Consider the following 22,578-nt stretch of genomic DNA (forward strand, 5'->3'; position numbering starts at 1 on the left):
AGGCCCCCACTCTCTTCACATGAATGCATTCAGACACACTGAATGATGCATGATTTAAACAAATACGACAGGTTTGGTAAATCAAATTATTATTATTAGAAAAACCTTTGGCAACTTGTATTTTAGAGGGGGGAAACATCATTTTTACCCTCTTGAGAGTAAGGGCCAGGTCCACTGCTGGCAAAAGTTTGTTTTGCTTTTGATACTTTAATATTAGATTTAGCTGTTAATACTTTATACTTTTAAGTAAAGATTATTTCTGTATCAGTATTTCTGTATTTCTGTATCTTTTCAACTCTCCAAACCTTGTTTGTCTCGACTAACTTTAAACAAAGAACAATTCCTTGCCTCTTATTTTTACTTACAGTGGGGTTCTTTTAGTCTACAGGCTATTATAACTATATTTGGCATATAAACAATGCTGAAATGGTGCAGTGAGATAACTAGAGTACATGATTGGCCATTTCTTTCCATGTCATCTAATAATAATTGCACATTTTCACTTTATGCCTCCACCCAGAATCCCTAGGGACAAAGCAGTTGCTTTCCTGTTGACCTCCACGCTGCTCAGACAGCACAATGGACCATTGATTCATCCATGTCAACAAGAGAGTTTAAAATAGAGCCACAAGTTTTTTTTAACCAGTCTAGTTTATTGCATTTTTAAAGTCTTCGTCACATGTTTCACTCTTCATTCAACAAAGTGCATTGATTAGACAGGAGCATTGGCAGCAGTAATTGCAGTTGTGCTGGAGTAGATCACAGTCGTGCAGTTTGTGCGTATTTTCTTCCTCATGTTGCCACTAGAAGTCTTAGTTGGCATTCATACATTCAGCTGATGGGAGAAGGCACAGAAATGAGAGTGCAGAAACGAGCTATAAACCTTTAAATCTGAATGCGAGAAGACGCTACAGCCAAGGATTGCCAAGGTTTTATTTTGAAAAGGTTCACTGCCTCTTTGATCTAGAAAAAGAGAATCTCTTAAAGTAAAACATGAGACACACGTTTGAGTTTAATAAAATAACTGTTGGTGCATTTTACAAAAGCTCCTCATTAAAAACAAACTGACGCCGCGAAGCTACGCTGCACATTTCCATTACAGTATGACTCTACACGCAAAATATAAAAATTAAGTCATCATTGCAGTCAAAAGGGGCCAGATGGGGGGGGGGGGCACAAATGCGGGCTGTGGGACTTCTCAGTTTGGACGGCGTTTTCAGTGGGGCCTTGGGGAGGGGTGGCAGGAGCTGCCTGAGGATGTTCAGGGGTCGGGGAGAGATGGTACAGGAGGCTCCTCCGGGCTGAGACATAGGAAGAAAAACAAAGAGGTCACACATGTTTCAGTCGTCTGTGGCAGCTGAGGGAGCCACCATCGCTGTGGTGTGTGCCACCCAGTGTGCCCGGTCCTCCGCAGGCACAAGTGAAGCCAACTTAGCAATTTCATCTAACATGGCGTGACAGAGGCTCGCAGGGGTTGGATGACGGGTGGGAGAGCGGCATTGCCTTTCCCTTCAAAGCCTGCTCTGCGGCTCTCTTCCTGCAGTGGGTCATAGATGGCCGACGTACACAGAGAGGAACTAAAAGACAGGCTTTGAAGATTAGGATTATTATCATCATCATCATCACTGCCTGGGAGGGACAAAAATAGGATATGTGTGACGTTTTTCTTAAAGCTCCAAACGGTCCTCAGGCAGATTGAGACGGTGGAGGCAGTCCCTTGTAAACAGGCTACTGCATTAATTTGTTTCCTCTGACTGAACACTTTAAATAGTCCACAGAAAAATAAAGACAGCCAAGGTGAAGCAAAGATGGCCTCAGCTACAGTATATTTAATTTGTTATTAATTTGATTGGGAAAGGGCTCATTAATCAATAGACAAAATACCAGAGCTAGCCAGAGTTAGTTGTTAAAGCTTATTTCCCTGAAGCTAGTATTTACATGGCAACCAGGGATAAAATAAAATGATCCGCATTATATAATGACAAATATCTATGGATGGTATGTACATTATGCAAACCGTCCAAACAAACCCATGATTAAAACACTACAGCTTATAATAAAATAAAAAAGATAACCCATGATTTAATAATACACCCCAGTAAAAACAAGCAAATAACCCATGATTGAAGCACATAATAAAATCACACAATACAATATAAGATTATATGTAAAGGCCAATTATACATTTGACTGTACAGTCTGCGCATATAGTGTAGATAACGCAGACAGGTTGAGTAATTGTTGTTGTTGTTAAAGTGGCCTTCGATACCAGGGTCAAACACACAAAAGCATAAAACCATTTCACAACACGGCTATATGTTTTTAATGTATCTGGTTACATAAAATTCTAATATGAAAGCAAACACAAGAGGATCAGCTCACATAATGTTGCACTGCCCTCCAGTGGTGAAGCATTAAAACATGAGCGCCGAGAGAGAAGTAGAAGAGTAATCACCTGAGCAGCAGTTAATCGACATCATCCACGTCACCTAGCTTCCACTACTCCGCCTCTTCCTCCTGTTTAAAGACATAATAATGTGGTCTTACAAGGAAAGCAATAAAAGATTTAAATTGTAAGCATCAATAATTCAAATCTATTTTTAATCTGTCTTTAAGTGTGTTTTAAATTTGCGTACTCCCTCTGAGGATTGGGGCAGTTTGTTTGTATCCATTCAAGGCATTTAATGGACTTAGGACAAAAGATTACAGTTGAATCTGCGTGGATTGTTGCAGAGGTAAAAAGAGCAATGACAGCAGGAGATTTCTTCTCTCCAATGATTGCCATCTCGAACCGAACATTACTGAGCCTGAAGCTGCACCACTTTCTATTTCCCACAAAAAACATCCTCTGAGTTCGAGTGAAATAAAACTTTTTGCAGACAGGTCAAGCCCCAGATGGATAAAAAATAAATTCAAGAAGGTAGATTTTACTTTCTCTGTTAAACTACCTGTGTTTCTTCTAAGTCTCCTTCTTCTTCCTTTGACACATAAAAGAGAAACAGAAAGAAGGGTGTCATGTGAAGTCATGGTCCAGGTTGCAGGAAGGGGAGAGGACTTCACGTATTAGTGCTTGAGGTTATGGGTTGCAAAAAAAAGTTTAAAGCGGAGAACGAGAGAAACTAAGGAAACTGTAGATACGATAAGAGTGGTTCTTCATTTTATGTTGTATTTGGGTGTTAACACTGGAGCTGCACAGGCTGTTCCCCATTAGTTCACTTCGATGAAGTTTGAAGTAAACAACACGCTCACAGAGGGACAAAGGGAGTGGACATGTTAACTATAATTAGATGCTATAATCAATTGATTCCATCCAGTCGTACAATTACAGGTAGCTGGAACCATGGACTGTGTATAAAGATGGACGACATGATTGCTCCCTAAAAGTGATTCCAAAACGTCTCAACCTCCCCCTGGTGGCTGGCTGTAGTATAGGTCATAAATCCTGAATTTATATGAACTGGGATCTTTAAAATAATAAGTTAAAAGTAAAATTATTGGTTGTTCATATTTTTAACCGCTAAAGTAACCATACAAATTGACCATTCCAAAAAAAGAAGCCAAAGTGCCTAGATCGCCACCTGGTGGCTCGCTGCGGTATAGGTCATAATTTCCTCCATGTAAGTGGATGGGACCTGGACGAAACCAAAGTCAAGTACATAAATAAATCAAATGAAGTTTTCTCAAATTCGGTTATCACACTGATGTTTGTTCAAGTGCCATTTGTTTTGGCAAGTTTGGTTTTAATTTAATGCTATAAAAACGTAGTGAAACATCATGATTGACAATTGAGAATGACTCATGATTGGTTGAGCATGTGTATCGGCGGGAAACTCGCCCCCATGGCTCCGCACCACGACCAGCGTTGAGATAATTTGGCTTTGTTTCTGGATAGTGGGAGGAAGAGGAGACACATCGTCCATCCTCATATAGAGCCTGCGGTTACTACATACAGATTTTTCAGCTTATTTCCTTATAGTATTGCAAAGTAACGAGAACCGCTCCATCTCCTCCAGCTTCTTTGGAACTTGTCACATCCACTTTGTTTGTACTCTTTGCTCATGTGGAGACAGACAGAGACAAACAACACAGCAAAACTTCCCACCTGTTCTTCCGGCTTCAAAACAAAAATAGTAAAACTGTGTCGGCAGACTCAGAGAAAATGTCTATGTGAATATTTCAAAACACCCACTGCAGCACTGCATTAACAGCAAACACTGTGGGGTCCTCTCTGCATAAATTCCAACATTGTGTCACGTTGTGCACTGGACCACATGATGCACGACTTGTGAGAGACAGCGGTAAAGTTAAAATAAACCTGTACTTACAGCCTTTGTATGCAATCAGGTCATGCATGAAAAATCCCAAACTAAATATGATTCACACCGTGCACAACATCGGTAGAGCGAAATCCAATTATACCTCTTGTACTTCAGCCTCTTCTTCTTCCTGTGGGAGATTAAATCAGGTGGTGTTTAGTCAAGTCGAGAGAATATCCATCCTACGGTGTATGGCAGGTATTTCTGTTACAGTCACCATGCTGCACACCAGCAGGCATCTCTATGGAGGAAAAAAACTACCAGTCCATGCAGCACAAAGAGAGATAGAAGAAAGAGGGAGGATAGGGAAACTCGGGACATCCCAAAACAACTACGTCACTGCCTCGTTCTTTATGCTCCTGCAAGAAAGGTAGGACGACAAACGGCAAAATAGATGGAGAGTTGGAAAGGAAATGGGGCAAAGCAAAGCGAAGCAAAGAGGATAGAAGAACATTCAGAGGCTGGAATGTCTCTGAGAGGCAGAGTCCTTTCAACAAGATGCTGAGTACGGGTATATTAAATATGATTTTTTGATCTGAGGCTGATCTGGTCGGTTGTGATCTCTAAGGCAACCTGGCTCAACCCGCTCTAAAAGGACACTGTGGAACTATTAGTGAGCAACAGCGCCCTCTGCAGTCACAGGTGGTGATAGTGTTCTTCCTCTGAGTGATGAAGTGCTTCATCTGAGCAGAACATTTGATATTCCATATGATGCCGAACTTCCTGAACTAGATGAGCTGTTGCTGTAACAAACACACCTAGCATTGTTTAGAATTCTTCAAATAAAAAAAAATCTCCCAGTTTAACATTGAAGAGAAATGCTGATCTTAATGACCTTTAAAGGATGGTACCTGCTCACCACAGGTTAGAGCAGGAACATCAAACTAATTTTGAACTTTAAATAAGAGCTGTGTGGAGAAGTGTGGAAAGTCCCTGAAGTGAGTCTTAATCAAAATACTTTCAACCCACTCATTAGAGCTCTGGGCTGTTTGAACAACAATATGCAAGCAAGTGCATAAGTCTGGTTTCAGAAGTGGACGGAGGCACAAGTCCGTAGTCTCCCTAATAACTGATGGCTGCCTCAGTGGTTTATTAATACTCTACATCTGGATTATGATGGACAGAGTGAAAACTCTCTTCAAAACAATTTTAGAGACTTAATCCAAGTAAAACTGTAAAAAAAAAACAGGGTTGGTAAACAATATGATTTGAAAAGAGAGAGGGATGTTGTTTAACCCCCGTCCACAGAGAAAGTGACATACCATAGGTGCGTGCACGTTAACATGCATTTTGACTCATGTCAATATGTAAATAGATGTGGTAGATGCACTTACGTTTTCCTAATAGAGTAAACACACACTTAGAGTTTAGCAGAAAATCATCTTGATATAGCCAACAGTGCTGTCATGTACTGTATTCTGACTCTTGGCTTTGAGCACCATGCTGCTTATCTAGATATGATGGGTCCCTTTATTCCTGATGGCATGGGAAACTCTGAAATGACTTTTTCTGGAATGTCTTCAGTTTAACATACAACGAAGAATCAGGGTCACATGAAGGGTAAAAAATATTCGGGAGATTTGGAGGAATAAAGTCATAATATTATAAGAATAAAGATGTAATTTTCTGCAATTTGTTATTTAAGAGGGATATCAGAAGATCAGATCTGACCTGTGTTCAAATAAGGAATGTGGAGATTATTTTGTTGAGTTTAAGTTATATAACAAAATACTTGATATTTTAGCTCATCAGCACCACATTATCATGTATATTCTTAAGAAATACACAGACTTTATGGAAATGACTAGGGCTATCATTAGCTACTTCTAAGTGTGTTATCTTGGCTGCTTAGTGTTTTCTAATTTCATAACAACTTTATTAAGGATGTATTATGACTCTATTCTCATTAAATTAGACTTTGTCCGAGCAATTGTACACGTTTTTAGAAAATTTAATTTATACCTTATTTTCAAAATATTATCACTTTATTTTTTAAATATTATGACTTCTCTTTTAATAGAATTACTTTCTTGTTGATTATGACTTTATTCTCAAAATGAAGCTGAATAGCTTACTGGGAGGTGGGAAGGGATGGGTGTTTGAAAAAAGACAAAACAAACTGAGGAAGGCTAGAGGCTGGTACAAAAACACATCACAGGAATCTACCTCAAGCTGTAGCAGTTCTTCTTCCTCCTATAAGGAATAACAGATAGTCGGTCAGCAGGCTGTGTGGGGAGCAAAAGAGCACCACAGGCATGCGCTACAGAAAACAGAATTAAAATGGAAACTATGGGGATGGTTGAGGTTGTCAGGAAGCGGCTACGGGACTGGGAAGAAATGAGGAACATGGGTTTTAGCAGGAAGAGGGGTTAACAGCGTGGAATAGAAGGATGGAAAGAGAAGAGTTAGAACATGTCAGCATATCAAAGAGTATATACACAGTTGGGCGGGAACAGCAGACCAAGACCCAGCCCCTACCACCCCCACCCTGACTCAACCACAGGAGCCTTCCCTGATTTGTCCACCATCAAACCCACACTGCTGAGGATAATATGGAGGAACCGTAGAAAGAGACGATCACCGACGCACAGTTACCTCTGACTGCAAATCCTCTTCATCCTGGGGGGAGCAAACCAAGAGATGGACAAAAAGGGAAGAAAGAGGGTCAAATGCTGTATGGTGCGCCCATGAGGAACGTGACTGGTGTGTGATCAGTAGCAACAGGAGGCTGTCATGATTTGAAGTGAAGTGATTTAAATGGACTGGAAACATGTTGATTTTTTAATAGAGCTTCCTGAACTGGCTGATGGAAATAGACACGTTTAGTCAATCATTGTTTGAGCTATTTCAATTTAAATGGCTCGATCAAAATGTGAACTCCAAAGACATAATGTACACACTGTTTTTAATTGGCCTACAATGAGTAACTATACGAGCTATTAGGGCCATATTGTAAAGACATTAAGCAAGAATAAAGTCATAATTGAATGAGGGGAAAAATAAATAATATTTAGAGAAAAGTAGAAATATCGTACAGAGGTTGTTTGATTCCACCAACCAGTGGAGGTGCCATCTACATGAATTGGTTTCCTCTGATTCATATAAGGTCACTGTGACATTTATCTTTGACGACTGAAATCTGATCAGTTCATCTTTGAGTCCAGGTGACAACTGTTTACAGGTAAAGAGATCCCCCCCTTAGCTGTGTTGAGATATCACATTCAAGAGGTTCCAAAACATTTTTAGGGAGGCTGGTGGGACCTGTAACATGTGTGCCAAATTTGAGAGAATTCTATTGAGATGTTCCTGAGATACTATATTCACAAGGTAAACCATGTGTTTCAAGGTCAGTGACCTGGACCTTTGACCAATAAATTCTTATCATGTCATCCATGAGTCAAAGTGAACTTTATTCTAATAATATTACAGCTTAATTCTCATAACGTTATGACTTCATTCTTGTAATAATATGACTTTTTTCCGGTATTATTGTGACTTTATTCTTGAAATCTCTTTCTTTTTAAGTGGCCTTAATACTCAAAGTAAGCAAAGCATTAAGAGTTCAAAGTAAGTTGAATACCCTAAATATCTAGTGGGACATTCTTTAAACATTGTCCAAATGTCTTGTAGTATTTCTATCTTTTGTAAAAGGCTGGTGGAAAAAAAAGAGGTACAAAAATACAAGTTTTAGATGCTACAAAACTACAAGGGAAAAAGAAGGGGATGTGAAGCTCGGAAAAAAATAAGCATACTTAATATTCCTTTGCAAAAAATACTAGATCTATGTTAGTATTAAATAAAAAAAGATGTGGAAGTGGGTACAAATATAGATTAGAACCATTTTCAGATTGATATGAAAAAAAGATTCAAGCATTCTGCCCAAAGTTGAGTGATGCAACTGTGACGAAAAAAGGTTGGGATATCCACTAGAATTATTATAACAGTGAATTGATTTGAGGGTTAATAGAAACAAGAGCAGCTCATCTACGATAATTAGTAATAATTATCGTAGATGACATTTTCAGATCAGGGTTCTGGCGTGCAAACTTGGCTGAGCTCTGGTGACGATTGGTCAGAGCACTCATTCTAAACCAGCAACTACTGCTAAGAAAGGAAAGAGTTGGTTAATGAACATCCTCACACAGTGTCCCTCCTTACCCTGTCATCATCAGCTTCCTCCTGTTCAAGAAAAGACCAGAAAACGACTGAAACCCAGCCTCTTAAGCTTTTGATACAGCTCAGTGTGCTCATAAACTTTAGATGAACTCACCTGTTCTTCTTCCTCTGCATGAGCCTCCTGGAAGAGAAGAGAGGACACAATTAGAGACGTCAGACAGAAAACCGAGGACACTCCCAACAAACAGTATACAGTTTACTGGATATCCAGACCAGAGACTGTATATAAGGATGGACGATGTGACGACATTCCCCAAAAGGGAAGACAAAGCGTTTTGATCCGACCGCAGTATAGGTCATAAACCTAGGTCCTCCTTGTTAGTGGATTGAACATGAACCAAATTAAAAAGTCAAAGTGTACACGTCAAGTGCTCATTTTGTGGCAAGTTTGGTTTTAAATAATTACAGCTATAAGAATTCTGGGGGGAATGTCATGGTTAACAGATGAGACAGACCCCACGTGGGACCTCGCTCCAATCCCCGAATATTACCACGCAGACTTCGGCTCCAAAAGATGCCATCAACACAAGATGGCTTCCTTAACATCCACGACATTTGCTTCGTTTCTGGATAGTGTGTGTGTGTGTGTGGGGGGGGGGACATGATGGCTCCCAAAAAGTGAAGCCAAAGCATCTTGATTACCACCTAGTGGCTGCTGCAGTATAGGTAACATACCCCACAAAATCATGGTATGTAAACCAAACTAAAAAAGATGAATTGACACATCAAAAATGTCAAAGATGGTTACTGCCATTATACGTCGTTCTTATCGCAATAATGTTTTTTTTTTGGCAAGTGGGTTTTATTAGTTATTTGATGCCAATACTGTGCAGACCCTGGCTCCAAGTCACACCATCTGCGCAAGATGGCCGTGTTCATATCTGGGACATTTTGGCTTCATGTATGGATGGTAGGAGGAAGAGGAGGTGCGTCGTCCATTTTATACAGTCTATGGTTGGACCCTACTGACACAGCCATGAACATGACAGTTATGTATATGCACTGTAGTTGGGGATCAATCATCAAGATGAGTGGTAACAGAGTCATCAGAAAAATATAAAGGGAGGTGACAAATGAGAGTGCATTGAAAGTCAAACAGCGACACATAAAATGTTGCATTAGAAAAGTTAAGTGTCCAGTGGTGCTTAAGGGACAAATGGAAATGATGAACAGGAATGTTGCACATGGTGGGTTAGTAAATGACTGAATACAGGGAGAGAGGAGGAGATGCAATACAAGGGGGGCAAGAACTTAAAAAGGAGGCAAATCCTTGATGTGGAGGAAGAAGACGAGATTAAAGGGAAGGTATAGATGCTGAGGGGAGAGAAACAGAGCATTCCAGGTGAAGGAAAAAGACATTCAACACATTCAAGAAGTGAAGGGAGAGGCCGAACGAGGAGAGGCTGGATTCTAGTCTAGAGGCAATTACTGTGACTTCTGTAATCTCATCTGTTTCTTCCACTGCATCCTCCTGCTCCTCCTCCTCCTCGTCTGCAGGGGCCTCGTCGCCTTCTGTTTCCTCTTCCATGGCTTCATCGTCTGCAATCTCTTCTTCCGCTACCTCCCCCTCCACCTCCTCCTCCGCTGCCTGCTCCTCCTCATCGTGTGCATCTCCGTTACATTCCTCCAGTGGAACCTCCTTATTTTAAGGTGAAAACAACAATTGGTGATCGAAATAAGAAAAACTTTGAATGTCATAGTTGTTCAGGCAGCTCGTCAGTCTGTGAGACGCGAAAACTTAAAATGTAGGTGCTTGTCAACTCTGGGAACAATGTGGAGGACGAGATGTAGCAGTTAAAGGTGAATACTGGAATGTCAATGATCTGGATGAATTTCAATGCGTCCATAGATGATAGTCAGACATGTCCTTAAAGGAATATTGTATTATATTTTGGATATTATACTTATTCACTTTCTTAAGAGTTAGAACAAATTATCAATATAACTTTCAGCAGCCAACTAGATTTTCTCTGGAAGGAAAAGGCTGGAAACATAAGCTGCTTTCAGACATGCACTGAAGTCTGGATTTTTACCTGAATATTTCCTGCTTGCCCCTGAGTTAAATGTGTGGGAAATGTCAGAGTGAGTCCATGTGAAAACACAGCAAGAAAGTTTGCGTTCAAATCACAGCGAGAGTGTGTGTTTCTATCATGTAATGGAAGAAAAACTGGAAGAGTACAAATGTCTCAAGCTAAAAAGGAGGTGCCATACAGGTGAGATGTCCACTTGGAAAGACAATGAGATTCGAGAGCTTTTAAAGATAAACATGACGCTTATGTCCTGCCTCCAGCATACTCTACCCAGGATGTCAAATGACATCTTGTTTTCTTTATCTGCACAACAATTTGACTTTATAATTATCAATTTGCCATTTTGCAGGAAGTTATATGTGGTTCCAGATTAAAAAAAACATACTGTATGTAACATGTGCTTTTGCGTGCTTCAGCTGTTCCTCTACTAATCAGACTATCATTCCATTCCCACTGCAGGCCTGAGTGCTCGTTTCAGATTTCTATATGTAGCTATTCACATTATCTTGTCAAATGTGGCCATGATCAGACTCCAATGTGAGCTGGTCAGAGCTGAACTCTGCTCAAAACAAAATGCAGCTAAATGAACCCAGATTTCAGGTTCAGTTTTACAGAAGCATATAGCATTTAATGCTTTGTCTTTCTGAATTAATTAACTCAAAATCTTTGACCTTTCTGTCCCAAAGTATGATCCCTGAGCAGCCTACACAAAGCCAGCAGACTAATAGCAATGCCTTCTATATATCTTAAAGACACACGTATATCCCAATGTATTGAACCAAAATAAAAGTCAGTCTACACAGCCAGGTTATATTTGCTTCAAGTGGTAGGTTATTTAGCCAATTAGGTTAAATGAGTGCTTCTTTGGAGATTTTGAGGAAGGCAATCTCATCCACTGAGAAAAAAAAGTGGACTCAGTATGCTTCTGTGCTGGTTAACAGGACTCTAATATTGTTGTCAAAAAACAAACAATAAATCCATTAAATATTCTTCTGCTACAATCATAAGGTGGAAGATCTGTGAAACAGTATTTTGCGTCCATGTCAATATCCTGCAATGTAATGAGTGAGATGTGTCAGTGGAGTAACATCCTGCGTATCGGGAATGTTTGCTGATGTCATTGACTTTGATGGATGAATACTGGAATGCAGGAGGTGAATTATTTTCAGTATTTTCTTAAGGAATGTTTAGACTTGGGACACGGTCCGACTCCCATGTAAACGTAGACAGAAGTTAGGACAGCAAGGATATTCTATAGGGAGGAAAAATGTTAGCGAGTGGTATCAAATGTAAAAGATATCAAATTATTTTTAAACGTTTTCAAAACCACAATAACAACAAAAACTAAACAATCACACAGCAAATCAAACTTAATAAAGTACTAACATGACAAAAGGAAGGTAGGAACAGGAGGCTTCACTACTCTGTGACACAACCCAGTGTTATAACAAACTCCATATTCTGTTACTGTGAAATGAAAACTTTCAATCATGCAAAACACGAACAGATTAGTGAACATCGTGATGCCTGGGACAAGAGGAAAATAAAAGTCTGTTCAAGACCACAGGTTGGGACCGAAGTGAAACTATTAAGTGACACTGGATGGAAGAGGAGAAAGGTGAGACACAGGTGAAAAGAAACACAACACGAGGGAAGAAACAATGGCATTACTATTGAGTCATCAAGGTCTCCGTTCGTTTCCTCAACATGGTTCCCGTTCGTCACAATGTGCGCCTTGTCAGCCTGCTCTGCTTCCTGTGTCGATGAAATGGCCGAGGTGTATGATACAGAATCAGTCCTGAAAAAGTTCTGTTTGGATCACCAGACAATATGCTCTTTACATTTTTAAGTTACAGCCTCTTTGAATGTTGACAAACCAAAATGGTTTCCTTGAAATCAAAGTGTTTTCTTTCATTGTATCTAATAGTGAAAAAAAGAGAATGGGAAAAATGTAGAGAAAGGCAGGATGAGTCTGAAGTAGCGATATCTTCAATTTTAATTAAGCATCTGCCAGGGTGAATGAAAATACACTCTGATATTATGTGTTCAAAGAAGATACATTTGATTAAAAAAAAAAGAAGCAAGACAGCTTTTCGAGTTGATTACACTCAACACCTGACAGGCTGTATCATCGATGTATTCATATTTGATAACCTGATCATGTAAAATATAGAATCTGGTTTTCCAATAAGTATTTTGGACTTTTTGTATTATTTAAAATGCTCATGCAGCTGGGTTTGGGATTTTAATCTGTTGGTGTAAACATATCCTATATGTATGACAAAATAATAAAAACTTTATCATCTATACCGATATATTTATTGGTATAAAGGTGCTACCTTAAACTGCTTTGGGGAGCTTTTAAACATTTTGATAGCCTGTTTATTAGCCTGTTTATTTTGAAATTTTCAAGAGTTCAAAATTGAAAAAGGATATCTTTACTGACAAAATCATCAACTAACAATGCACCATAATGTCACACAATATCATTAACAGCTGTACTAAAGAATTCAAAGTTATAAAACACTGTTGACACTGTCCAATCACAGTAGATTTACAGCCCGGTAAATAGGGTTGAGGGAAATGTATGGGATTTTGTTCAAATTTTTTTCAAACAGCGGAATAGAAAATAGAAAATATTTCCAACCTTGGACCCAGGGGGAGGGGGCAGTCCCAGGAAGGCGAACACAGAGTTGTCCTCCTTGGCATCGAAGAAGGTTTCATAGTCCTGTTTGAAAATATGAGAACAATGTTCTACTTCTACTCACTCGTTGTGTGCAAGCAGTGGAGCAGGTCACTACATTGTGATTGTACATACAGTAACTTCTATGTTTTAATCAAAGACTGTGTATTTGGATGGCCGACAAAAAGTGAAGCCATACGGTCTTAATCGTCACCTTCGTAAATCCCTTCCACCTCCATGTTAGTGGATGGACCACGGACCAGACTAAAAAGTCAAAATATACGTACATACATATATATACTAACAGTGGTCAAAAAACTATCTTGAACACGGGTTTGTCCCCCAACTACCCATGAACTGGTTATCTTATTTAAAAAAGATTATATCATTGAATGTTACAGCTAAAAAGATATATCAAACCTTTGATTTCATGAGTTGACCTTCCCTGTTGTAAATGGTTTTACAGTGTCGACTTTTTCATCAAATAAATGTGAATCACAAAAAATAAATCTCAACAAATTTTATCAAAGACAGTTTCTGATATTTTCAGTCAAAAATGTTGTAAATCCAAATGAAACTACATGTAAACTCTGAACTATTCTTCAAGGATCCCTGCATTTAACATCTTTAGCAATTCAGTAATCAATAAACAGTGTTAAGGACAGACTCACTCCACAGTAGCTCTCTTCATTGAAGATCTGAGGAGGCAGGGGGATCCCGTTGGCCGGCTTCTTCTCCTCTGGGACGTTCTGCCTCATCCACATGCGGTTCTCCTCGTTGCAGGCGATGTCCAGCGGATCATACTCCACTCTAAGAGCCTCCAGGAAGCCGACAACATCCTGCTGCTTCTTTTTGATCTGGGAGGCAGAAAAATACAAAATTACATGATCTTTATGAAATATCAACACTGATTTGACAGTATGTGGGAGGGAAGGCTGTAATTTCTGATTTCAGAGATGAAAAAAACCCTGCACTCGGGTTTCTATCAGGGTTAAGTGTGAAACAAAATGTGTACATGACACACACTGAGGGTTCAAATAAGGAATTTGACACCCAACACCCCCTCAGTCTCCTCTCCTTAGAAATAAACATACAAACCAGGTCTCTAATGAATCGCTGATCAACAGAAATCTTATCCCCAGCTTTTTTAATAATAAAATAATGGTTTATGTGATATATTTGCTGGTATGGGCTCGAAGTGAACTCATTTTGTCATAGTCAATTTAATATTTGTGAGTTTTGGGCGTTAAATTAGACACAGCATGTAATGTAATTTAACCTTTGGACACCAACGTTTTATTTTCACTACGTTTTGCCTAAAGTTTAACTAATTATTTACCTTAGAAAAAATAAAGATTGAATTGTTTTCTGCTCATCTGAAAGCAGTAGGGGCCGCTTACATTGTCCCCGCACAGACTCAATGAGGCTCTATCCACATGCAAATCCAAGGAGAAACAACCAGTTCTCCCTGCTGCGACTGAGACAACAGCTCTATATCCAAGTGGGCCACCATGCCACCACCCCCCAGCTCAAAGTGCTTATATAGCTCTACCAAAAGTAGATCTAGAGGATGAATGCACCCTCCCTGCAGTGGCTACAACCTAACTGTTCCTACAAGCTAAATCTGATCATCACATGTAATAAGAAATTGTTGTTGTTGGAGGGTAAGATCCCGACTGGTGTGGTTTTAAAAAACCTCTGAATATCGGGGTGTGAGACACAAAAATGAGTGTGAGACCCCCTGCTCGAGAAGGATCTGCATGTCAATGAGCGGGACCTGATTACAATGAGATAGCACTAAAACAAGCCTAAAACACAAATGAGCGCAAACAAAGCCCACGAAATGTGAATAATCAAATGCGGCTGACATTGATTCCGAGGTTTAGCGCGGTCGAGTCAGACGGAGTGAAGAAGATTTGCGGTTTTGGGGGAAAGTCTGCGTCAACGATAGTTCGTGCGCACAGGGTGAAAACTTACCGCAGTGGATCCCGATGAAGAGGCGAGGAAAACTTTGATCACCATTATTTGACTTTATAAAGTGGAGAGTGTGCGACGAGTAGACTCTTAAAGGAGCAGGCAGCCTCCTCTATTATTAGCGCTCACCCACGACAGAGACATAGCACTGAGATCGCGCACACACACGCGCACACACACACACACACACACACACACACTCAGCAGAGGTTATATTTGTCTCCATCAGTGCAGGATTGGAGTGATCTGGCCCCTAGGGGCGCCGCACCACGCGGACTGATTGGCAACTTCAGCTGTCTGTCGGCTCAGGGGCCAGTGGAGTGGTTCCGCTGCGTCCTGCTGAGTTCATATATGGACAGAAATAGCACTGACCAGCAATGTAGGCTGTAAGACTCAGGTTCCCAAACCCAGGCCCTCGGACCCCTTAGAGGCCCGTGGGTCAGGATCCCATGCATAAAAAACAACAACAGGGAAATGCTTTATTTCAGTCAGTTGTTTGTGAAACTGGGAATATAAATTAAGATAAGATGTTTAACTGAACAATGTTCCTTTCTGATTTGATGGCTAATGTGCAATCAGTCTCAATATTTACTGCTCACACTGTTTATATTCTGTTTACACTGTATAATGTCAGGCGTGTTGGTTTATCCAAAATATGAGAAGATGAGCCGAACTCGGTTTGTTCAATCAAGTATTTATTTAGAAAGCAATGAAAGGTATCAATCAGCAAAGCAATGGGCATCCAACAAAATTGATGGCATGTGGGCCAATGGTGTTGACAATTGGAGAAAAGATTATTGTGTTCTTGCTATATCAAAACAATATTCTGTTTGTACAGACATTCAAAACAATTTAACCAAAACAACGAAACAGAACTGTGAAGCTCACACATTCTAATTTCAAGATTACACACTAGGAAGGAAAAGGTTATTTATTAATCATTTGTATAGAGGGCATTATATGGCTCAAACTGCTTCTATCTTTATTCATTTAGAGTTGAGTCAGACACAGAATATAGCTAAAATATTGAAATCCTAACAATAATTTATTTCCTTTTTTATAATATATTTTTCCTTGCATTGCATATTTACATAAATGAGATTTACTTGCACAAAATAGTACCTTAGGTTCATACAGGAGGAGACCAGGACGGCAGTTGACGCTCACTTTACTGGTGTTTAATGTAACAGATGCACCCTAACTTTTACTCTTGCTGGTCACACAGACCCATAACTGGGAACCACACAGGTAAACCAGCTTAGATCCTAACTCCTATACCCAGACCGAACAGTGTGCATACTGACTATGCGACATGCACTCTCCTGATTGGCCCAGAGCAAAGCAGCTGGACAGGAACACACTTGAACAGGGTCACTATACTTACTGTCTATTCTATAAATATATTCAGCTTTTATACTTTATAGATTGGAACTTAATTATAGTTTTCCTTCCAAGCTGGTTTGGAGAAATAGACTGTGTATGACGATGTTTAAAGCTCCTCCACTATGGAATATGAATACTGCCATTTCACACAGTCAGTCTCAGCGGTCAATACCTGAAACAATAGAAACCATCTTTGAGAAAATGTCATTTGCTGAGTACTTTCACTGAATAGTTTTGTCCATGTCCTATCCACTAACATATGAGAAGTCAGATTTAAGACCAATACTGCAACTCAAAAAGAAAGAAAAAGGGACGCTGTCACTTTCCAGGTTAATATGAGGAACCTAGTTCCTTAAGTTATGTCTTTATTTTTCAAATCCCATTTCCTATCAAGTCAGTTCACGTTGGAATTACAAGGTCTTTAGATATGTTTTACCAGATTTTTTTCATCAAGGCTTTTATGAGTAGATTTCTCTGTGATCCCTCAGCTTGAAATCTTCAAATATCTGCACCTGCCTCACGTTATTTTTTTTACTATATCACCAGTTACATGGATATCTATTTTCTGTTAAGCTGAGGCTTATGTTCTCCTGTTCCTATTACTACTCAGATTGGAAATGCATGTAAAAGTGAAGTATATATGTGAGGCATTTGTCTTCATTCTCAGGAGGGATAGTGCCAGTAAGCCACATCACAGACACCTCCACATGTTCCTCTCTCCAGACTGTGCTGTTGCTCTCATAGTCCACAATACTCATCTTACAGTGAAGACCAGACTGACTCACTGACATCAGAGGCAAAGTCATGGACAAATGGCAACAACAGGAGGGTATTTTATTTAACATGATTTAATGTGTTTAGCAGGAATCATGGTGCATATTCAGTATGTAAATATATTGAACCGAATTAATCTAATCGTGGGTAGAGAAAAACAAAAACCAGGGAACTGTTCACAGCCAAACTCTGAAATAGCCTCCGATCAAGCCTCAGCAAGTTTTAAACCAGAGGATCCAGTCTGACTACTTTTGTGCATCAATAAACTATAGCAGCAGTAAACTGAGGCCCGGACTGAGAATACACCCCATCATCACCACACAGTGGCACTGCAGCGCTACAAAGATGCAGAGGACGGTAATTCCCTCTGGTGTCTCCCATGCTCAGTCAGATCTGAAACGTTGTCAAATCGTTACGTGCACAGGAAGCCGAGAGACACAAAAAACAAGCTGTCGGTTGTTACACATCCTTAAAGGTTGTAATGATTTATCTGTGTGCACCTTTCATTTATCTACTCCCACATATCAGCCAAATTCTAAATAAAAGTCACACAAGACATATATTGGACAACAGGTGAAGATCCATATTTGTCAGCTTGATTCCCCAAGAATGATCCACTGACACTGAGGGCTTAAGGCTTCAGTTTGATGGTGTATTTCCTGTTTAGTGGTCATCAGTGATACTGTGGTAACTTAAGATTGTTATTAATGCTCTTATTGTTCAATTCGTTTTGGTGGCACAGACTTTCGAATACCTTCAAATGTTAATCTATTTAAGATATCAGAGTAATTGGTTTCTATTATGTATCATAGTTTTTAACTTGCTAATAAAATGTGTACATTTCATGTCCTTGAGACGAAAATGGCGCGTGGCCACACTGGTGTTTTACAAATGTCTACAAAAAAAAATGGACACAGGCTTTGTGGCCACTAGGCAAATTATGCAATCAGTATGTCTGAACACAGTATAACATCATACATCATTAACACAGACTATTGTGGCTACCCTACCTCAGTGTGAGTGAAGGGCAATTGAAGACAAGAGTGGAAAAGAGACTTTTGGTCTAAGAGAAGTAATTTCTTTGGTTTTTTAAACCTTTAAACTGTCACACAAAGCTGAACCGGCTGATAAAGCTTCTTATTTCTATCATACAGTTTTAAGAAAACTACCTGACACGTTTACTCACAATTTGCAAAGTGACAATGAATGAAAGCTTTTCTTTGGATATTTTTTATTAAAAGGGCATTTCAGTATTTCCAAATCATAACAGTTGGAAAATTCTCACAATAAGTTAATAGAAATATATCACCATGACAAAATTCAACAACAACAAATCAGTATGTTGCAAAATGAGAAGGCCAACACCAAAAATGCACTGCATTTTTACAATGTGACCTGGAGCAGCAGACCAAAACATAAAAGGAACAAAACTTGAGCTTTCAGCAGCAGCGTGTTGAGCCTTATGTGAAGAAAAAGGTGTTTGATGTTTGATCTCTAGCTGACAGCATAAAGGCCCATTGACACCACTTTGTTGCAAACCACCAACCAGCATGTGATTCCCACTCCACCTGAAAGGAAAAGGACAACCATCAGTGAATCAATAAACGGCCTGTACTATGTGACAAGTTTAAAGCCCATATTTCACTGGTTAAAAGCTCACTAACATCTGACTTTTGTCTACAATGGGAATGGGTACAATGGTCATTCACTCCCGGGTCAAATGAGTCTGCAGAAGACAGGTCTTTTTAGTTCCTGCTCCCATGATGATCCATGACGAAACAAGACACCATGGTAAACCATTAATGTGGCAAGACTGCAAGGTGAGAGAGCACCCCAGTCTTCAGTGCATTCATGACATCTCGCATCGGGGGTAAAATCCTTTTTAGCGGCTTTACAAATATTTAAATAAACTGCGTATTACCATTTATTTTGGTGTTCAAGATAGGAAAAGCAGGCAAACTGTCATTTATACATAAACCAAGTCCTAATGTATGTTGTGTTGATTGAAAAAACGTTATATTTTGGGGTGTCCTACATGAATTTGTAAATAAATTCTCTTATTTTTATCAAATACAAATGCAAAGTTTTGGCTGTGACTCAGACAAATTTCCCCAGTGAATAATAGAGTAATTCTTGATTACCTGCCACTCCTGTTGGGAAGGCCACCAGTCGCTCCACAGGGGCAATCCATCGACTGGGAACAACGGTCACTGGATCCGAGTAATACTTCCATATCAGGGAGACCATCAGAGCAGCCTCACAAATTAAACAGACAAATGGGTTGGTACATCGTAAAAGCATAAGTAAATCACTATGTTGCTAGTATTGCCACCTATTTTTTAACAATCTGTACCTACCTGCAATATATAAAAGGCAATGTTCACAACCCATTTCATCTTGGCCTGTTGTCCTGTTCTTGATTTCACTGCAAAAAGGAGAACATAAGTCACTGTTAGACTCAGCAAACTTATTGATGTGGCAATGTAGCCTTCAATTATTCTGCTGCAGTGCCTGTTAATCAGACTGAACCGCCATTTTGTTTAAAATCAACAAGAAGATTGTTTTCGTGTGCACTTGTTTGTTTGTTTATTAGTTAGTTTGCAGGATCAAGCTAAAACTACTCAACCAATTTCCATTAAATCTTGTGGAGGGGTAAGGCATTAACCTAGGCAACACTGATAGATACTTTTATGGATTTCTCAGAGAATAATTCATAGATCTTCTTGATTAAAACAAATGTTGTAAAGTTTAAGGGACCGATGTATGTGTGTTTGTCCTGATCTAGTAAATTCACATGTGGCTTCATAAGGGGACTGTGTGTGCTCTTATGAGTGCCAACAATACAAATTACAGTGTGATGTGTTCAAGGTCTTGTGGAAAGACTGAGGATGATGTCTGAAAAAGTATATATATATTTCTCATATATATATATATATATATGAGAAATAATGATAATTACAGGAAGTATATTTTGTTCATTTTGGATATTTCACCAAAACTCTGTTTTTGTTCAAACAGAGGAGAGCTCCCATTTATCAACACAATGATAGGGACTATATGATTCAGCCGTTTGGGACAGATAAGAGTAATTTAAGATAAACTATCTATAAAATATAAATGTGGCTTATTATCTTAAGAACCATTGCACTGTTGTTAATGTGCTTTACATTCAAATTCTATGCAGCCACTTCCTTTCTTCACCGACCTAATCCTGACACTGAGAGTGAAGGACAGCGACAGGCAGCAGCTGTTCATAGTGGACATATAGTGGATTGAATTATCCAAAACCTTCTGCAAATTCCTATAGGTGGTGGTTGTAATGTGTAAATCTGCTGTAGTAGACATGCACATGTGTGGAAGACTCAACTGAGAAATTTACAGTCACAGTGACAGTACATCATCATATAGTTTCCCTTGAAGAGCTAACATCTACTGTAGGTATACTAAGTAAAGTGAAAAACCAATCAGCAGTCCTGCATCGAGAACTGCCTTTTTTAGGGCAGGGCAATAAGAGCATATCAATACTCATAGCAAAATAGTATTTTTATATAATACTTATACATTGTGCAAGCACAGGAAGGACATAGCATATGGTAAATGATTTGCATCAGGTTTGTAAAATGTTAAGCTTTTTATCCAGTATTTGTAAATTTCTGCTCATAAAGAACAGTTTCAAACAACTTCCTTCGCTCAGGATCAAATATCAGTCTCTGAACTTAACTGGGGTAATAATGCAACTTTTTTTGTGATGTATATTGATATCAACTGAAATAATTTGGGGCAATATGGCCAAACCCTTCTTTAACCGATTTCAACCATCTTGAACGTTAAGCTCGTTCAGGACAATCCGGATCAAATTGTTCTTCTTTTAGTCTGAATAGATTTTTATTTAGAAATCAACAGTTTGTGATGCTATTGTTTGTATGTTGTTACTAGATGTTCCTCCTAATTAAACACCACGTCATCCTCAGGGCTCCTGCCATCTTCAGCACATCTTCTTATGTCAGTGACTACTTCGGTTGCTCACCGTGTGTTTTCAGCTTGTCTGTCATCTTGTTGATTTTGCGCTCCAGTCTGGCATATCTGGCAAACTCATCCATCATGCTGATGGAGAGCTGCTCCTTCTTCATCTCCTGGACCTCAGCCCTCATCTCACTCTCCAGCTCAGCATCTTTCTGCACCAGCTTTGAGAGCTTTAGAAGGAGAAGGGTGGAGAAGGCTGTTAGTGAGGTAGCAGGGGGACAGGGTTATCTGCAGTGGAGCTAATGGTTCAGAGAGGCAGAGGCTCAATAACAAAGTGTTCCTGCTTATTGTGCTATCCCAGAGCTTCAGCCAAGATTTCCAATATGCTAAGCCATCTGTAGCAGCAAAGCTAACGTGTAAACACAGTTACATAACGTTACAGTGGGTTATTTACTCTTGATCTACAATATTGTAGAAAGTGTGTCCTCATGGGTTTGGTTATTAGAAATGGTTCTCGTAAAAAAACACACCCATGTACTATCTATTATGTATTAGCTAATTCGATGAACTAAGCTAGTCCACCAGGAGGCTGCAGTCTGAGACGAAGCAAAAACAGAAACAATGACAACACAATTCTCCCGCCTGTGCTTTTCAGTGAAACGTGGCGTATTTAACAACAGCAGCCGCTACTTACGAAAGAGGATATGGAGGGCAGGAGTGTTTTCATGAGGTTGCACAGGAACACCGAGCCCAGCACAAGGAACCACGCATACCCGGCCGCCATGTTTGTTCTCCTCCCCCCACCAGCAGCCTCCTTGTTGCAGCTGTGCACCGAGCCGCTGCAGCAGTCACACGGTGCTCTTACATAACGAGGCCCTTCAGGTTATTCGGGTTATAATGAAAGCAAATAATATACAAAGAAAACATCTTCACAGCACCTGGTCGATCTTATTTATTGGATGGTATTGATTAGATGTGTGTTTCACAAAGATAATAACAGTAATAAATAAAGCACTTAAACTGGTTCACAAAGGTTTGTTTCGTTCATGTGCAGCCTTGTTTTAAAAACTCCATCCATGTTGTTTCATTCCCTTTTCTCGCACACACCCTGTGTTTCGGGGACTTTACTGGGCTCAGTGATTGGCACACGCATCTGCCCATACAGGTATGGTGTTATGGTTCAAAAACATTCTGCCTCGGCCCGCCGGCGAATCACCGACTGCGGCAGGCGGGGCGCTGCTCTTCCCTGTGGATTGGTAGGAGGAGGAATAAAATATGC

The 22,578-nt window shown here is 39.7% G+C and overlaps 2 protein-coding genes across 23 annotated transcripts; both read right to left on the reverse strand.

The window, feature by feature from the left end:
• Positions 1 to 632: 632 nt before the first annotated feature.
• On the reverse strand, positions 633 to 15,338 carry sh3bgr (SH3 domain binding glutamate-rich protein). 22 transcript variants are annotated; one of them, XM_062385443.1, is made up of 13 exons: positions 15,183 to 15,338; positions 13,877 to 14,062; positions 13,170 to 13,250; positions 12,194 to 12,277; positions 9,922 to 10,128; positions 8,587 to 8,613; positions 8,475 to 8,495; positions 6,912 to 6,935; positions 6,483 to 6,509; positions 4,420 to 4,446; positions 2,949 to 2,978; positions 2,456 to 2,517; positions 633 to 1,301 (listed from the first exon to the last, which is right to left on the reverse strand). In XM_062385443.1, the coding sequence occupies exons 1-12, from the start codon at positions 15,225 to 15,227 to the stop codon at positions 2,500 to 2,502; spliced, it is 777 nt and encodes a 258-aa protein (XP_062241427.1). In that variant the 5' UTR covers positions 15,228 to 15,338; the 3' UTR covers positions 633 to 1,301; positions 2,456 to 2,499. The 22 variants fall into 22 exon arrangements, with proteins under 22 accessions (XP_062241427.1, XP_062241426.1, XP_062241438.1 ...); XM_062385442.1 differs by having other exon boundaries at positions 9,922 to 10,131; XM_062385454.1 differs by lacking the exon at positions 12,194 to 12,277 and having other exon boundaries at positions 9,922 to 10,131.
• Positions 15,339 to 18,545: 3,207 nt separating this feature from the next.
• On the reverse strand, positions 18,546 to 22,154 carry get1 (guided entry of tail-anchored proteins factor 1). Its single transcript, XM_062385467.1, has 5 exons — positions 21,994 to 22,154; positions 21,364 to 21,529; positions 19,694 to 19,761; positions 19,478 to 19,592; positions 18,546 to 18,904 (listed from the first exon to the last, which is right to left on the reverse strand). The coding sequence occupies exons 1-5, from the start codon at positions 22,081 to 22,083 to the stop codon at positions 18,831 to 18,833; spliced, it is 513 nt and encodes a 170-aa protein (XP_062241451.1). The 5' UTR covers positions 22,084 to 22,154; the 3' UTR covers positions 18,546 to 18,830.
• Positions 22,155 to 22,578: the final 424 nt, after the last annotated feature.

Source organism: Platichthys flesus, chromosome 4 (assembly GCF_949316205.1).
Source record: "Platichthys flesus chromosome 4, fPlaFle2.1, whole genome shotgun sequence".
Taxonomy (NCBI): Eukaryota; Metazoa; Chordata; class Actinopteri; order Pleuronectiformes; family Pleuronectidae; genus Platichthys; species Platichthys flesus.

Excerpts from the sequence above, each read along its gene's own strand:
- sh3bgr (XM_062385442.1), bottom strand. The coding sequence starts at position 15,227 with ATGGTGATCAAAGTTTTCCTCGCCTCTTCATCGGGATCCACTGCG. Across the intron at positions 12,278-13,169 it reads CCCCTCCCCCTGGGTCCAAG|GAAGCAGAGCAGGCTGACAA; the intron begins GTTGGAAATATT and ends TCATCGACACAG. Across the intron at positions 10,132-12,193 it reads GAGACCTTGATGACTCAATA|GAGGTTCCACTGGAGGAATG; the intron begins GTAATGCCATTG and ends CCTTAAAATAAG.
- get1 (XM_062385467.1), bottom strand. The coding sequence starts at position 22,083 with ATGGCGGCCGGGTATGCGTGGTTCCTTGTGCTGGGCTCGGTGTTCCTG. Across the intron at positions 19,762-21,363 it reads AGACAAGCTGAAAACACACG|TGAAATCAAGAACAGGACAA; the intron begins GTGAGCAACCGA and ends TCCTTTTTGCAG. Across the intron at positions 19,593-19,693 it reads TTGCCTTTTATATATTGCAG|GCTGCTCTGATGGTCTCCCT; the intron begins GTAGGTACAGAT and ends TTAATTTGTGAG.